Raw genomic sequence first — 18930 nt, 5'->3', positions numbered from 1 at the left:
CTAGGTAAATGTTGTTGGACTTTAAAATTACAGCAAATTACAGCTGCTCTATGAGAGAAAAGTTGCATTTCAATTATTTATAATTGACAATTATCTGGGTATTGGTAAAGACTATATTATGTTTTAATAATATGAACATGATTTTAGATCTTATCCACATAAAGTTTTATTGTTAACAAAGAAAATTGTGATCTGATTCTCAAACAGTAACGTTAACTTCAGAAAGGTTTCATCATCTTTAATACAGTACAAATGACATTAATAAGCATTATCTAACTAAAAGAAAGTAAATTCTTTAAATTGATTAAAGAGTTATAGTCAAAGGTGATGTTCACAATAAGTTCATGTGCCAAGTAAGCTTGAAGCTATATGTCTAGCCATAAAATATGGTATTTTATACACCAAATAATTAGAGACTAAAATTTCTTGCAGTTAAAAAGTATAATGATAAATATGAATACAAAATTTCTTTTAACAATTAATGTAGAGAGGACTTGACATGGCGGAGCAATAGTGTAAATGAATCTGAGAATACTATTAGAAAAAATAACTTCAACCTTAGGAACACCATCCATAGATCTCTTTGCAACAAAGACTAACAAGAAATGTCATTGTTTTGTATCACCGCGTCCAGACCTGGATGCATTTGCAATTGATGCATTTACACTTTGTTGATATCAACTGAAGTTTCATATTAATTTCCTACATGATCCTTAAGACCGTGGAAAAAATAGTTTTCAGATAAAGGGCATAGGGGTAGTTCCATATTGGAACACCATATGTTCATGAGATAGCTAGTTCACAAACCATCAATTTTGAAACTTACTAAAGATTTACTTATATTACAAAATTCCAAAGAACCACACCCTGTGCACAAGAACCTAGACTGATGGCAGGAGTATTATCAGGCAGGCCTTCATAAAATCTGGAATCAGTGGGATTATGAGATCCGAGATCATGTCAGCTTCTATATCTGTTAATACATTAAAACAATACCAACCATGTATTGTAGCATGGACTAAGTATGCACAAGAATTATGGCTATCAACAAATAAGCCAAGCTTCCCAGATGTTATTACTTATTTAAATAAAAAGTTTCATGAGGTATTGTCATAAGGTAATTTGAATTATATTAGATCAGCATTGTCATTAATTTTATAGGTACTCACCTTGACGAAACAGATGAAAATATCAAAAGATTGTTTAAAGGATTCTTTAAGACCTAGTGCTCCTAAATATAATGATACATGGGATGTATCCACAGTTCTTAAGTATAGGTATTGAAATGGAATATGAAAATAGACTGCTATATTGTAATTTTAGCCACATGTCAAAGAATGCGAACATTAAATTTAATTGAAATATTATAAATATTATATATATTATAAATAATAAGGATGATTGTGTAACAATTAAAATTGATAAATTAAATTAAAATTAATAAATTAATCAAGACCTCTGGTCAAGTCTGATAAGTGTCAGCCATTTACATTACCTTTCTTTAGGGATAAAGTAGAGATCTGTCCTGCTCAAGCACTTAGTGATTAGTTTGGTGCAATAAAACATCTTAGAAAACCACACAAAAAGGTTTCCTCCAGCACAATCAGCCGTTGGATAGAGAAGTGCATGACAGAAAGTGGTATAGACACATCAATCTTTACCATACATTCATAGCATTAGGCACGCTACAACATCTGCAATGTTTAAAAAAGGTGATAATATTGATGTTATACGGAGAACAGCTGCTTGGTCTGGGGAATCCACAAACAGTATTTTGAAGGTGTTACAATAGACTCATTATAAATAATAGTCACTTTGCAGTGAACATTTTTAGAAATTAATAATTTTATATGAATGCTATTTAGCTCATAAGAAACATATGTCTGATTAAGTAGTGATAAGGGTAATAGTTACTAATTAATGAAAGTTTGAATAAAACAATACTTTTTTTCTTACTTGAACATGTTTGTTTAATTTTACAATTTGAACATGTTTGTTTAATTTTACAACTTTTATCTTTGAACATCTACACTAGTTATCTTTCATATCTTTCATCATCGAGGACGAGACAACAACGAGCATAATTAATAGTCAAACGAACTTACCTGTACGTGAAGTTCGACTGTAATTATGCGAAGTTGTTGTCTCGTCCGAAGATGATGAGTCCCACCCAAACCCTTGGTTATTGTAATAATTAAGAGTAAGTAATTACAAAACGCCCCAGTTGTAAAATTAAACCTAATTACTTTAAACTTGAATGAGTTGACAGGTATAGATGGCGTGGTGGGACCTAGGTACGACTGCGTTCAGAAATATTTTATTTTAGCTTTAAAATTGTGTGACGCCAGAGGATGTAAGCCGGGACTACACTAGTTATCTTTCATATCTTTCATCATCTTCGGACGAGACAACAACTTCGCATAATTACAGTCGAACTTCACGTACAGGTAAGTTCGTTTGACTATTAAATGTAGTGCACAATGAACAGATGGGTCGTGTGGTGTCAACTTGTGACGTGCGTAACTGTTTGTGACTTGTGTCAAAGGTGACAGCTGACGGCGGTGGTTTAGTGCACAGTGGAGGGAAATGGAGTAAGTGCGTAACAGCAAGTGCAGACATGATATGAATGAAGTAGAGTCTACGCTGAAACGCTGCCTGAAAAACGTCTACGGCGTAGACGAACGAACGTTTTTCAGACGTCTAATGAAGTTTTCCCATCCATGGCATTTAAAGAGACAACATTTAGGGCATCGTATCGTATGGATGCATTTGGTATTAGTGAATTTCCTTCTCTAAATGTTACAAACATTTAACATTATGAATGACACTTAGCAGGCGTAAGTGCACGATAGCGCGAGAGTCTACTGATTCGTAATTTACATTAGAAGCCGTTTTAATAGGCTTATGGTTTTTGGAGGAATGTAGAGTATTATGTCATTATAAGTGTGGAAAATGTGGTTTAGCTTTAGCCATTTAAATCACCAGTGTCTTTGTGTTGGAATTAACAGAACTGAAAGCTACTGTCAGTCATTGACAGCCACTACAACTAGAACACCAAGAGTAGTTACCATTCAGAAAATAATAAAGTTAATAACTCTTTAAGATATTAAATACTATCTCTGTCATAGGTCCACAAACATGCATGTATACTCTATCAGATATCAGTTAATTAGATAGTCTATCTAATTAAATTTAACGGTTACAAACTTGCGGTCTTGCTAATTCTAATAGGAACACATTAAACATCGACAATATTCAAAATGCAATTCGCTCACGAACACGGAACTGCTGCATATTCCACAACAAAGTTCAACTAACCGAAGTTGGGACTGCAGTTCCCGGGGGAACCGTTCCGTCCGTCCCGCTGGATGAAATAGCTCCAGCATATGAGTCAAAGTCAAGGTAATTCTGTTATTGTATTGTACGGTATTTATGGCGCAGACATATTGTGTAAACTGTGGCATAAAATTACTTACAATGCACCCGGTTGCTGAACGGTATATGCATGGCATTGATACTGAGAAGCCTCTTACAAAATGTAACTTATTATTAGTTACTCATCATCTATCAATATGGTTAATTGATTAGGGATAAGTCTAGTACAATTTTCTATTGCTTATTATAAAATCTTTAATATTTCTTCTTCCTCGGCTCCTCACTGATGACGATCGCGATCACATATAGTGTTCGTCCAAAGACTGTGGTCATAAGCTTTAATACTTAGGAGGCTATTCATCGTAAAAGTAGCAGGAAGCAGCAATTCCTTAAATGCTCCTTCTTCTATTAGAAAACGATCTTCCCTCATCACCAGTAGAAGTGTCTAACTCTATTTTCATCGATAAAGGCATATTCCTTCGCAACTCTACCAGCCAACAGACCAGGAAAGTTTAAAAAAGGAACAACATTTGCAGCATGCAGTACACGTGTACATAGGTTGTAGGCTTGTAGGAACCCCACCGCAGCCAATATCCGTGGAGGCGAGGTGTTTCCGCACACCACATCCCGCGCTCGCAATCAATATTGTCCAATACTGGGTTAGTGGGACTACGTGATGGATGTTCACTATTATCAAATTAAACTCTGGTGATGATTTAAATAATTAGCACGGCTATTAGAAGCTTCATATGAAGAGGGAAGAGTGGGTAGAGAAGATAAACTAATGGTAAACAAACATGAGAGCAAGATAAACGTTTCTTATGAAAGAAACATGTACGTCCGTATTCACAAACATTACTACAGTGCGCATGGACTCACACGGTCACACACGAACTATTCACAGAACTCTATTCAACGCTGTGCGTTCGATTTGCTGCTTCACTTCAGCAAGTATCGTTTGTGAATACGGGTGTTATTTATTTAAACTTATTGCACATAAGTACAGTGGCGGACTTGATGCCAAGTGGCTTTTTCTACCAGTCAATCATAGGTCAAGCAGAGAAAATACATAGATATCCTACTTGATAAAAAGATGTAACAAATAATACGTCAGATTATGAAGATACATAATTAATATCACACAAGCATGATACTTTTTGAACCAACTGTTAGATTTACTTCGTTCTTCTACTGCTCATACAGCGGCATTTACACAGCCACTTCATCGAAATACAGACAGATCAACCTTTTTCCCAAGTTCATGACAGCGAAAACATAGACACGGCGCCAGGAATTCATTTTTCACGCCCATTCCGGGCGCTGCACACAAAAAGGGCCGGTGACTGGCGAAACTAAAACTCGCGTACAACGGAGCGACGCGAATTCTCGTGCTCCAGTTGTCCCGTTACAGAAGTTCGATACGGAGATGAAACAACGAAAATTAGCTGTGTTCTGTTTAGTTGAGAGATTTACGAGTATTTTGGTACTTTTCTCTGCACATGGCTTTGACTACGAGTACCTAGAGCTACGTGTTAAATCTAGGGTAGACGATGAAACCTACATTAACGTTTTCATTTAATAAAACAGTTTACGTTTGTTTTTTTACCATATTTCGGTAGACAGCGAAGCGATCACGAAATCAAATAGATAACAAAATCATGTACCTGTAACAAATAATAACCAGAAATAGTAGGGAATTTAGTGCAAGAACCCCTCCACTTTGGTATAGAAGGCTCATTTTTGCACCAGTTGTTCTTTGGGTGCTCCTGAGTCGATTTCCGTCGGTAGACATCGGGAGCCCCCCCTGTGGTAGCAGGAGGAGGGGGGGCAAGTTTCCTTCTGCCGCGCTTCACTTTAAGTATCTTCAAAACTATGGGTATTAGGGCAAGTGTGGTGTCATTTTCGGATAATTAAAAGATGGCGAATTCATTTCTAGAACAAACTTTTTGCCTTTTCATACAAAAAAATAGAAATATTGAGAAAAAATCTGTTCCGAACCCATGTTAGCGCCATCTACCTATATTATTATAAAACAAATGTTTGTAAAGCGCCATCTATAATTCATCATGTTTTATAAGAACTAACAGTACAATTAACAGTTTACGAAATGATTTAAATAAGGAATCATAGATGGCGCTGCGCACGTCCGTCCGTGCTGTGCACGAGTGCGACCATTGTAACATTCTCTCTCGAACCAATGTAAAGGCAACATCTACTGCGTGTAGTACAAATACAACTTTACCAAACCGTCTCCAGAGTTTTTCTCCGCAACAAATTTTGGTGACCCCTGTGCTCTACGTGGTGCCTGCGTGCGACGCCCGACGGCGATGCTTGGATACTTCATCCAATTTTCGACGCCGCCGTCCGCCGATTGCGCCGACGGAAGAAAAAACGTGCACGTGCACCACGTGCAACCAAGACCACGCCAACACGACTTCGAGCTTCTGAAGGAGAGTGAGCTGGTTCCTTCGTGCGACGCTTGGATATTTTCATAAATTTTTCGACGCCGCCGGAAGATAAAGCGTGCATAACCTCTACGTGCAACCAACACCACGCCAAGACGACTTCGAGCTTCTAAAGGAGAGTGAGCTGGTTCCTTTTATTATTTCACACCAAACCCTCTCTTCACCTTCACCAATCTTACTTACTTACAATTTCTAACCAAATTTTATACAATTTTTCAAAATTACGTCACAAGACAAAACTTTTCCCAACGACATTGTTCAACTTTCACGCAGTAGAGCAGCATTTAAGGGTAAACTTACCCAATTCACCAATTTCATAGATAATTTAGCAACTCCATTAACTGCAGATGATATTTTAAACCTTGAGTTTCGCATAGAAAATGTTAAATCAACTTATGAGAAATTTGACACAATTCAGATGCAATTAGAGTGCCTGTCCGAGGACACCAGTTCTCAACTCCTCGAACGTGAAAAGTTCGAGGAGCTTTACTTTGAGAGCCTAGCCAAGGCCAAGGGCCTGGTTATGGCCTTTAGAAACGACAATGATGAACCTGAAGCCAAACCATCTCATAGTAGTGAATGTATTGACTCCATTAAATTTCCAGAAATTGCATTACCCAGTTTTAGCGGTGACTTTAGGGAATGGCTTGAATTTAGGGAGACATTTGATGCCTTAATAAATCAGAGTTCATTAAAATCAATACAAAAGTTTAAATATCTTCGCAGTTGTCTGAAGGACGGAGCTCTCGAGGTTGTCAATTCGATAGAATACACATCTGATGGTTACCAAATGGCGTGGAGGCTGTTGTGTGAACGCTACAACAACCCTCGCTTACTAGTTTCAAATCACCTTCGATCTCTCTTTGAAATTCCATCCATTTCATCTGAAAATGCCAAGTCACTTAGAGCATTAATTGATAATATAAACAAACATCTGCGATCACTTCACACACTTAACATTCCCATTGATGATTGGGACTTAATTATCATTTATTTTATGTCGAACAAATTACCTTCCTCGCTGCAACGATCATGGGAGGAAAACCAAAGCTCAAATTAATGTACTACCTTCGTTGCAGGACTTCAAAAACTTTATACGGAGGCGAGCTGACATTCTCGACAACTTGAATGTCACTAAACCTGGGGGCCCGGAGGCACGGAAAAGTTTGGTAACCACATCCTCAAAGCCTATTGTAAATCCTTCGTGTCTGCAGTGTAAAGGTAGGCACTATCTTAACCAATGTAACAATTTCTTGGCTCTGAACTGAATGCAAGGGAACGCTATAGGGCTGTAAAATCATTTCATTTGTGTACAAACTGCCTAGGCAACAATCACAATGTGAGCAATTGTCGCTCTTCGCACTGCAAGTACTGTAAAGGTAAGCACAACACAAAACATATTATTATTTTGTTTTTTTTAGCAACATTTTTTGTAGACTTCAAGAATGGGAAGATTGTGGATATCGCTTTTGAAAGTGCTTTATTTATTTGTATACACTGAAACATCACGCGTGACTGTCTATCAAGGAGATACTTTGCCTCACCATGGACAATGCGAGCCAATTACCATTCAGTTTTGCCAGCAACTGAGATACAATGAAACCATATTTCCCAACATTCTTATCATGCTAAACAAGAAGATGCTGGACCTGAAGTACATCAGTTCACACCATTAATCAAAATAAATTGTTCTCCAGACCTCAAATTCTTCTTGTGTTCAGTGTATGCACCTGTTTGCACAATTTTGGATACTCCTATACTGCCATGCCGTCATTTATGTGAATCCGCGAAACACAATTGCGACCAACTGATGATAGACTACGGCTTCCCATGGCCAGAGAATCTGGAATGTTCAAGGTTCCCGGTTGCTACAGATGAAAATGTCATATGTGTTGGTGATAATAATGTTACACATAAATCAAAGAAACCTACAGAAACCAAGCTACCTAAAGTAGATTTCAAATCGAATATTGAAAGGGATCCTACTAAACTGCATAGTGCAAAAGATTATGGATTTGTTTGTCCTGTACATTTTAAAGTACCCAAGAGTTTGGATTTGGAATATTCTCTGAAGGTTGGAGATAAGATTGAACATGATTGTGGTGCACCATGTAATGGCATGTTTTTCAGTCAGGATGAAAAAAACTTTTCAAGATTGTGGATTGGCCTTTAGAAACGACAATGATGAACCTGAAGCCAAACCATCTCATAGTAGTGAATGTATTGACTCCATTAAATTTCCAGAAATTGCATTACCCAGTTTTAGCGGTGACTTTAGGGAATGGCTTGAATTTAGGGAGACATTTGATGCCTTAATAAATCAGAGTTCATTAAAATCAATACAAAAGTTTAAATATCTTCGCAGTTGTCTGAAGGACGGAGCTCTCGAGGTTGTCAATTCGATAGAATACACATCTGATGGTTACCAAATGGCGTGGAGGCTGTTGTGTGAACGCTACAACAACCCTCGCTTACTAGTTTCAAATCACCTTCGATCTCTCTTTGAAATTCCATCCATTTCATCTGAAAATGCCAAGTCACTTAGAGCATTAATTGATAATATAAACAAACATCTGCGATCACTTCACACACTTAACATTCCCATTGATGATTGGGACTTAATTATCATTTATTTTATGTCGAACAAATTACCTTCCTCGCTGCAACGATCATGGGAGGAAAACCAAAGCTCAAATTAATGTACTACCTTCGTTGCAGGACTTCAAAAACTTTATACGGAGGCGAGCTGACATTCTCGACAACTTGAATGTCACTAAACCTGGGGGCCCGGAGGCACGGAAAAGTTTGGTAACCACATCCTCAAAGCCAATTGTAAATCCTTCGTGTCTGCAGTGTAAAGGTAGGCACTATCTTAACCAATGTAACAATTTCTTGGCTCTGAATGCAAGGGAACGCTATAGGGCTGTAAAATCATTTCATTTGTGTACAAACTGCCTAGGCAACAATCACAATGTGAGCAATTGTCGCTCTTCGCACTGCAAGTACTGTAAAGGTAAGCACAACACAAAACATATTATTATTTTGTTTTTTTTAGCAACATTTTTTGTAGACTTCAAGAATGGGAAGATTGTGGATATCGCTTTTGAAAGTGCTTTATTTATTTGTATACACTGAAACATCACGCGTGACTGTCTATCAAGGAGATACTTTGCCTCACCATGGACAATGCGAGCCAATTACCATTCAGTTTTGCCAGCAACTGAGATACAATGAAACCATATTTCCCAACATTCTTATCATGCTAAACAAGAAGATGCTGGACCTGAAGTACATCAGTTCACACCATTAATCAAAATAAATTGTTCTCCAGACCTCAAATTCTTCTTGTGTTCAGTGTATGCACCTGTTTGCACAATTTTGGATACTCCTATACTGCCATGCCGTCATTTATGTGAATCCGCGAAACACAATTGCGACCAACTGATGATAGACTACGGCTTCCCATGGCCAGAGAATCTGGAATGTTCAAGGTTCCCGGTTGCTACAGATGAAAATGTCATATGTGTTGGTGATAATAATGTTACACATAAATCAAAGAAACCTACAGAAACCAAGCTACCTAAAGTAGATTTCAAATCGAATATTGAAAGGGATCCTACTAAACTGCATAGTGCAAAAGATTATGGATTTGTTTGTCCTGTACATTTTAAAGTACCCAAGAGTTTGGATTTGGAATATTCTCTGAAGGTTGGAGATAAGATTGAACATGATTGTGGTGCACCATGTAATGGCATGTTTTTCAGTCAGGATGAAAAAATCTTTTCAAGATTGTGGATTGGTATTTAGGCAACACTATGCACTGTGAGCTGTTTATTTACTGTTCTAACTTTTTTAATTGACATAGATAGATTTAGATATCCAGAAAGACCTATTATATTCCTATCCGTATGTTACTTGATGGTAGCTGCAGCATATATCATGGGATGGAGTGCTGGAGACAGTGTTAGTTGTCAAGGGCCTTTTCCCTCAACAATAAGTGGGACAAGATTACCAAACATATCAATCATAGCACAAGGGCACAATCAAACAGGATACACTAAATCACATTTTATTACGTTTTCAATTGCACAAATATGTAATTAACGCCGACATACGTAAAATGTTTTGTTGCATACATTTTTTTTTTTTTTTACCCAGGAAAATGGCCTATCCATACCTACCGCCGGGGGACGGCAGGTTATGTGGGGCTCGAACCCACTAAAAACCTGGGGTGTTCCCTCTGCCGCATAGTGGTCGGCGCCTTGGGTACTAGAAACGACCAAGGCGCCTTCCGCGGACGTCCCGCCCTACACGGCGGGACCCAACACGCCCCCACTTAATGGGGGGCCGACAGGATTAGCCGGGACCACGAGGCCAATCCCGTCCGACGGCGGTGGTAGCCTGTGCAATGCAGGAGGAGGCGCCCCCGCGTCTCCAGCCGGCTGGCCACCACCAAGGGGAGGAAGAAGCGAACGGTCATACAACCGCCTTCTAACTTCCCTCCTCCGTCTGCGAAGCGGGGGTGCAGAGGGGTCGTCCTCGCGTTCCCGCTCCGCCGCCTCCTTCTGCGAAATGACATCTTCACAGAAAGAGGCAACGGCCTCCCAGGCCTCGTCGCCACCGAGCATAGCGGTAACCATTCTCGGGAGTGAGAGGTCCTGGCCAACCACCGCACAAAGGACACGGCGCTGCTCCTCCCAGCCTAGACAGACTGCGAGGGTGTGCTCCACCGTGTCCGCCGCCGCGCCACACTTGTGGCATGACGGGGTCTCCTCTCTCCCGATGCGATGCAGGTACGATCCGAAGCAACCGTGCCCGGATAATACCTGCACCATACGGTAAGTGAGGAAACCGTGCGGCCGCTCTACCCACTGGTTGATCACCGGACCCAGAGCGTCCAATGATCGGCGCCCGAACTCAGCTGTGGCCATGTCCTCTCTCCACAGACGGAACATCGCCTCGCGAGCTTCACGCCTTACGGCGTTTATCTCATCCGGGGCTGGGCGTTCATCTCGCGCTCTCTGATCCGCCGTCCATTTGTAGAAGGCGGTCACGACCCCAGCCTCCAACTCCCATGGAGGGGTTCCGGCAATAGCACATGCTGCAGCGTGTGCTACCGTGCGATAAGCCATACGGCCAAGTCACACAACATTAACTATAATAATAAAGAATTCGCAGTAAGGAACCATAGACTTGGCACGACTTTGTCTAGATTTCATTACTTTTTAGAGATAAACAAGCAGCTCCATCGAGACTTGGCTAGTTTTTTACAGAATGTTTTTGGTGGGATTTATGTGTTTGTTGCATACACATAAATGCTGATCAACAACCTCTGCAATGCATTCTGTGGAGGGAGGAGCCTCACCATGAGCTTCAAACTTTCAAATTAACAACACTCAGCTTTGGGCTGAAACCTGCGCCGCACATTGCAATTGCAACACGCTGCTTACTGCATTTGGCACAAGAAACTCGCACTGCTTTGCAACAACTTCCAGATGCAGCACGGTCGTCAGCCGAGTTGCCGGTGGCAGCCGCAGCGGCCGCAGCGATCGAGGAGCAGTTCTGCGCTGATGACCTACTTCTCTCAGGTGACGATGAGCACAGAATCACGCAGGTCGCCCTGGAGGTAGACAGAGTCCTGCGCACAGCCAACTTTCATCTACGTAAGCAACTCAGCACTACCTACACAAACAGAAAGCACAACATCACAAAGCGTCCAACTCGGACAACCAGGGGATAGCTTGCACAAAATATTAGGACTTCAATGGTCAAACCAAAACGACAATTTGAATTATTCAATTAACTTGCAACCTATACCAAATAATGTAACAAAACGAGTTATTTTATCTCGAGTTTCAAGTATATTCGACCCTTTGGGTCTATTAGGCCCATGCCTAATTCTTGCCAGTTTTGGGTATTTAAGCCAGTAGCTAGTGTTTTGTGAAGGAATTAACAGAACTGACAGCTATTGTCAATTTGACATCCACTACAACTAGAATGCCAAGAGCCATTAAGAAAATAATGAATAACTCTACAGTTAAGATATTAAATATTACTCTCTGTCATTAGTCCATAACTCAGATCATAGAAAGAGAATAGATATGAAGTCGCGCGTAACTACAACGAGAACCAGTGTCCCCACATTTCCCCCACCACAGCTCCCACACACACATTCAACTGTGTAAAAACAAAGCGACTGAGAGTCTACGACAACATGTGCAACCGGCTTAAAAGTGCTGTGATTGGCCAGAAGGCGTGCCTTATGGCCAATCAATGGCCGCGTGACGTGACGCACACTTTGAAAAAAGCAATTAGAGAGAAGAAAGATAAAATGGAGTCGATAAGATATCGATACTTTAAATCCTGGGGGCAAGGCTCGAAATTGGTTTAAAAAATGCTTGTATGAAAACCTTTTTATTATTATACGTTATTATTATGTTCTTTAACGATTTTTGCATAAAGGAGTCAGTTCCATTTTGTATGGACGAAAAACTCAGAATCAATTATTGGGACTAAATGAAGTTACCTTATATTAATTTACCCCAACCAAAGCTCAATGTCGTTATCGATGGAGTATAGAAGTTATAGACTGACAAAGTTTAAGTCATGGGTTAAGTAGGTACTTGCGATTTTTACCAGTATTTACAATATTGGTAATATATTATTATTTTCTTTAATAATAATAACAGGATCACTGTAATTATTATTAACTACTATCGCGCATTAACTTTTTAATTATGGCGAAATTCGTACCGCCTATGTTTATCAAAAATAATGCCTATATTAGGCTTTCAACTAGCTCTTATAGTAATTACATAGTTGACAGTTACTAATCCCTTCTACTATTGTTATTGTTTTTGTAAAAACTTAAAAATCGCAAGCAACTCATGATTTTTTCATTCAAAATTAGAAAATAGAAAATAATAATTTACTTCTATTTATCGATAATAGGAAACCGTATTAGAACACGAGCCCTGCACTATGTTACGACCGGCACATGCGGCCGTACTGTGTATTTTCACGCGTCAGTGGATATCGGAAGATATAAAATACATTGCGCAGTAGTTACGCATGACATAAAGTGGTTGCTAACTAAATCGTCAATGTACAACGTGTTTGAATTTTTATCACCACTAATTTCGATATCGCAGTAAATGTCACGGCACTGAATTCGTTCGTAAAAATGTTTAGTTTTTTTTATTTATAAGCAAAATACCAATGGATTTGCAATACTTACATGTGGTAAATGACTTCATTGTTCCTGTAGTTCTTCGTTTCACTTATGTTATTGCACGTTACGACGCATTATCCAACAATATCGGAGAACATTTCCTCAGTACGACTGAATCGCGACTAACCTGGCGTCGCGGGCGATGTTCGTTTCTGGGCATATCGCGGAGACACGCGCCACGCCCCCGTTTCACATCTATTCCCTTCTATGATCTGAGGTCCATAAACATTCATGTATACTCTATCAGATATCAGTTAATTAGATAGAGTCTATCTAATTAAATTTAACGCTTGCAAACTCGGTCTTGCTAATTCTAATAGGAACACATTAAACATCGACAATATTCAAAATACAATTCGCTCACTAACACGGAACCGCTGCATATTACACAACAAAGTTCAACTAACCCATTCAGGGACTGGGTAGTCAATGCGAAAAAACGCTCAACGGTTGGAATGTGCAGGTGTCAAAATGTCCATACGGACCGGTTGTTAGTGTGGCAGAAAGTATGAACGTCAAAAAGTCCCAGTGCCAAAATGTACATTGTTACCATGGTTACAATGGTTTAGTGACAAATGGTACACATCACAAAATACAAGTACAACAAAAGGTGTGATAGATAAAATGATCAACTGATATATTGTGCTCATGAATAAATTAATAAAATTAAATGTCAAAATGTTCAATGTTCTTGTAGTCTAGTCAATAAAGTTTTTTTGGACATTTTTACCTTGATGCATTTAAACACGTGTTCACGTTAGCTATTATACAATAAGACGCTTGTTCAAATAAACCCGAAGACATTTTAACTTCAGATCATTTTAACCATTGCTCATTTCGACGTTCATACTTTTTGCCACACTAACAGCCGGTCCGTATGGACATTTTGACACCTGCACATTCCAACCGTTGAGCGGTTTTTCGCATTGACTACCCAGTCCCTGAATGAACTAACCGAAGTTGGAACTGCAGTTGCCGGGGGAACCGTAAAGCTGGATGAAATAGCTCCAGCATATAAGTCAAAGTCAAGGTAATTCTGTTATTCTATTGTATGGTATTTATGGAGCTGCCAAATTGTAAACTGGGGCATAAAAAATACTTAAAATGCATCCTTGTTGCAGAACGGTATAAGCATGGCATTATACTTGGCGTCACGTAAAAAGAGCCAAAATAGGAACTAACATTTTCAGTACTCTTATAAGTATTCGGTGGAGATAAGTAGGGCCACTCTTCAACGCTCTTTTTATTTGACGAAAATTAATAATATTGAAAAGCCTCTCACAAAATGAAATGAATGATTGGTTGGGGACACGTCAAGTGTAATTTTCTATTTCTTTATATAAAATCTATACCTAATGCATAGGCATATAAAGAAATAACTTATAGAAGTTATTGTTTATCGTAGTCGTACAAATACGAAAATTCTCTTTCTAATAAGAAAACGACGTTGCCTTATCATTTTATCACCGGTAGAAGTGTCTAACTCTATTTTCATCGATAAAGGCATATTCCTTCGCAACTCTACCAGCCAGCAGACCAGGAAAGTTTAAAAAAGGAACAACATTTGCAGTATGCAGTACACGTGTACATAGGTTGTAGCAGTTGTAGGCAGACTTCACCACAGCCAATATCCGTGGAGGCGAGGTGTTTCCGCACACCACATCCCGCGCTCGCAATCAATATTGTCCAATACTGGGTTAGTGGGACTACGTGATGGATGTACTCGTACTACTATTATCAAATTAAACTGGTGATGATTTAAATAATTTACATGGTTATTAGAGCTATATGTATATGAAGAGAGAAGAGTGGGGTAGTGAAGAGAAACTAATGGTAAACAAACATAAGGGCAAGAAAAACGTTTCTTAAGAAAGATATATGTAAGTACGTCCGTACTCACAAACATTACTACAGTGCGCATGGACTCACACTGTCACACACGAACTATTCACAGAACTCTATTCAACGCTGTGCGTTCGATTTGCTGCTTCACTTCAGCAAGTATCGTTTGTAAATACGGGTGTTATTTATTTAAACTTATTGCACTTAAGTAAAGTACAGTGGCGGACTTGATGCCAAGTGGCTTTTTCTACCAGTCAATCATAGGTCAAGCAGAGAAAATAAATAGATATCCTACTTGATAAAAAGATGTAACAAATAATAAATACGTCAGAATAAGAAGATAATTAATTTCACACAAGCATGATACTTTTTAAACTAACTGTTCGATTTACTTCGTTCTTCTACTGCTCATACAGCAGCATTTACACAGCCACTTCATCAAAATACAGATCAACCTTTTTCCCAAGTTCATGACAGCGAAAACATAGACACGGCGCCAGGAATTCATTTTTCACGCCCCTTCCGGGCGCTGCACACAAAAAGGGCCGGTGACTGGCGAAACAAAAACTCGCGTACAACGGAGCGACGCGAATTCTCGTGCTCCAGTTGTCCCGTTACAGAAGTTCGATACGGAGATGAAACAACGAAAATTAGCTGTGTTCTGTTTAGTTGAGAGATGTACGAGTATTTCGGTACTTTTCTCTACACATAGCTTTGACTACGAGTACCTAGAGCTACGTGTTAAATCTAGGGTAGACGATGAAACATACATTAACGTTTTCATTTAATAAAACAGTTTACGTTTGTTATTTTACCATATTTCGGTAGACAGCGAAGCGATCACGAAGTCAAATAGATAACGAAATCATGTACCTGTAACAAATAATAACCAGAAATTAAAATCTGTTAAATTACACAAAATTACATCTAGGCCTCAACGTTTGGTTCTTACACCACCATTCAGATCTTAATTAAACTTCTCTGCAACTTTTCTGAAAAAACTATAGTAAGTCGTAAACTTCTAAAAATAGAGCGACCATTATTACCCAAGCATAGTTTCGACTTCCACCCTGTATAATGATGCCCGTCCCCCGCGAACTAATGATATGGCGTATTACCCCCCTAGGGGCTGGCCGGACTGCAGTGAGAATTTAATAAAACTATGACAACGTTATACAGGATAGGGCTCCAAGATTAATATAATATAAGCTAGTTTCAACAAGGTAATATTGAGTGTATAGAGACAGTTTTAATGGGAGTAATAAAGTAGAGCTGTTTAAAAATAATACAGCATAGCTTAAAACTGTAAAAGAGGTGGCATGAAACATGTAACGTAGAGTTTTAATAACCAAACTTTTAAAGTTTAGTTAATATGTACTCTATATTAATTCTTCACGAAATTAAAATGGAGTGATGAACATAGTAGAATCATTGTTACTTCGATAGTGAGCCAAGTGGAAGTTATAAATGAAAAGGAGTGGACTGTCTGAAATTAATTATCTATTCGGTATAAATTTACAAGATTATCGAGACCGTTTAGTGAAAAGTCGTTGAAGAGAGTGCGTCAGGAATCAGGATCGTCTTCTTCGATGTTCGCTCGCGAACCGAACATTGCTAGTTCGTTCGCCGAACGCTCGCCGCTCCCTCCGGTCACGCCGCCCGCGGGCAATGTCCGTGAGTAGACAATCATTAAACTACATTTACATGCGATAGAGAGGGACTTTAGTAAGATGCAACACAATAGAACAAGTAGAACAAATTAAAACATTTGAATGGAAATAGCGATGTTTTTACGTAACTTTTAATAGGTAAGTAATCACTTTCAAATTGTCTCACCCGACTAGACATTCTAGAATACCTAAGGTGATGCAACTACTGACAATGTGACAATGTATTGGGAAGTGGGGCATTGCAATCGTTTTGTTATATCGGCAACATTGTGCCAAAGGCAACGATAAACTTTAAACACTCATAAAACGTTATTGTAAACTAAGTTAAGAACTGGGGAAATTGGACCTTAGTATCCTTCCTGACGTTACTAAATATGACTGACAAATTAATTAATTTTATAAGACGCTTAGATCATGGCATGAAACCTATTTCTTTCTTTTAATTGTATTGTTGAATGAATGAGATGAGATGCACGAGTCGATGAAAAATAATTAAGCTATTAACGATATTTTGGTAAAAGAAGTAAGAGTTAATTAAAAACTAGGTGACATAATTCTCAACATGATTTAGAATGCTTGTGATCTAAGTAAGCTCTCTTAATAGTTGCATACTGAACCAAATAATGCACATACACTCCAATAGAAAACACAATTTGAAGTAGATTAATTCAAGCGCTATGACTCCTTTGATAAAGATAAGGTTTCAAATGAAATTAAGTTGGCAACATCAGACTCTTGGGAAGTCACCAATAAAATTGTAATGTGTTCTCAAGGTAGCACAATTGAATCAACTAGATTGGGTCGTGTCTTGTGAGCTGTCTCTAAAGCGTCTACAATGAGCACTGCAAATAAAGGGAATGAGAAGGGGAGTCGAAGGTAAGACGAATAAAATATGAGTTGCAAAATTAGGAAAAGAACGCTTAACAGAGAAGCTAATTTTTAAAAAGCATTAGATGTATTTTTGTCTTTCTGATGAGATGATAAAAATAAATGCATTTTAGGTTGCTGAATATTATACAAACCAGTAAAGGTAGAGAGAAAGTGCCTAAAAGACGCCCCGGCATTGTCTTCAGAAGGTATCAGCTTCGGCAGGCAGTTTAATAGGACAAACAACAATTAAACCACCAGCCCCCTTCCAACATCGGGGAACCAGACGCAGGTTAGCGTACCATCCCTATATTGTTGACATTCCACCAGCTCGCACTAAGCGTTTCGATGACTCTGGCAACTGACTGGCACTCGGTGCCTGCTGCTGTCTTTCCCGAAGACTATAATCCGGGCCTTTTCAAGACGAGAGTGAATATACACTTACAGGGCAGATATGTACCATCCTAGACTGCATCCCACTTAATATCAGGTGCGATTGTGGTCAAATAACTGCCTTGTTATGCATAAAAATAAAAAAATAATAAAAAAAACAGTTCATTTCGCTGTGAGACTGGACTTTTCGCTAAAATACATCCTCTCTGTTATCCAACGGCAAAGTGCCGGCTGCCACCAGCTGATGGGTGAACGACATTATTATTGCCCATGCGGTCATATCTGTGTGGCAGTCATATTGCACTTTTGGTCGAGTTGCAAAACATCTGAGTCTTTTATGCTCATTTTGGAAATTCCATTTCATTTACTTACGTTTATACCTTATTTATATCTTAAACATTTATAAAGATTCCTTAGATGTAAATATTTTATAATCCAAATGAAAGGATTATACTAACTACAACTTGAACCCCTGTTTTGATTAAGAAGACAAACTGAGTGTTTGTCTTTAAGCTTTTGAACTAAACAAAGTTGACAGAGTTTTGTTACTTGTTTTAGCTCTACAAACAAGCAATGCAAGTTAATTAACAACTGTCGTGTTATTTTTACTAACTGCTTCAATTACGTTATTCCCAAGTAAAAACGTGACACTTTTCATGTAAATAAGTACAAACGAAACAATCATAAACATAATAATATACTCCAAATAATTCGGTGGATAAACAAGGTAAATTGTCCACATTCAAGTATTATATTTTGATTAAGTACAGTAACTTGCTTAGCTAAACCGTTACTCTAGAGATAGACTCTAGCTAGACCGTCCAAAAAGACAACCTTGGGTTTTAATACACACTGACAGTCTTAAATTGTCTTCTCGTAACAGATACTAATGTCCTGAATTCCCTCTCGTCGTTTCCTTGGCTCTTTTTATTGGTTCCACAGGCAACGGCACGAAACCGTACAGCCTAGTGTTCGTTGTCAGGTCCCATTAATTCTGACTTACCAGAACTTTCTGAAACAGTCCAGAATAATAACTTTGTCTGCGACTAGTGCATGATTGCGGTGGGCGGGAGTCGGTGCCCTAGTA

General features: G+C 38.8%; 1 protein-coding gene, 1 long non-coding RNA gene and 1 pseudogene across 2 annotated transcripts in view; 2 read left to right on the top strand and 1 right to left on the bottom strand.

The window, feature by feature from the left end:
* Positions 1 to 18930, bottom strand: part of LOC135074731 (uncharacterized) — a 92346-nt gene that overhangs the window by 29251 nt on the left and 44165 nt on the right. The window lies entirely within an intron of this gene.
* Positions 5703 to 8697, top strand: LOC135074774 (frizzled-like). The gene is made up of 3 exons (XM_063969157.1): positions 5703 to 5829; positions 6218 to 6421; positions 7466 to 8697. Exons 1-3 carry the CDS (start codon positions 5703 to 5705, stop codon positions 8011 to 8013), a joined length of 879 nt encoding a protein of 292 aa, XP_063825227.1. The 3' UTR covers positions 8014 to 8697.
* LOC135075046 (frizzled-like) lies at positions 8885 to 9959 on the top strand (annotated as a pseudogene).

Source organism: Ostrinia nubilalis, chromosome 9, assembly GCF_963855985.1.
Source record: "Ostrinia nubilalis chromosome 9, ilOstNubi1.1, whole genome shotgun sequence".
Classification (NCBI taxonomy): Eukaryota; Metazoa; Arthropoda; class Insecta; order Lepidoptera; family Crambidae; genus Ostrinia; species Ostrinia nubilalis.
This window is presented reverse-complemented; position numbering and strand designations above follow the sequence as displayed.

Coding starts and splice junctions, on each gene's coding strand:
- LOC135074774 (XM_063969157.1), top strand. CDS start 5,703: ATGCTTGGATACTTCATCCAATTTTCGACGCCGCCGTCCGCCGATTGC. Junction 5,830..6,217: donor CTTCGAGCTTCTGAAGGAGA/GTGAGCTGGTTC, acceptor AGTTTCGCATAG/AAAATGTTAAATCAACTTAT. Junction 6,422..7,465: donor ACCATCTCATAGTAGTGAAT/GTATTGACTCCA, acceptor AACATTCTTATC/ATGCTAAACAAGAAGATGCT.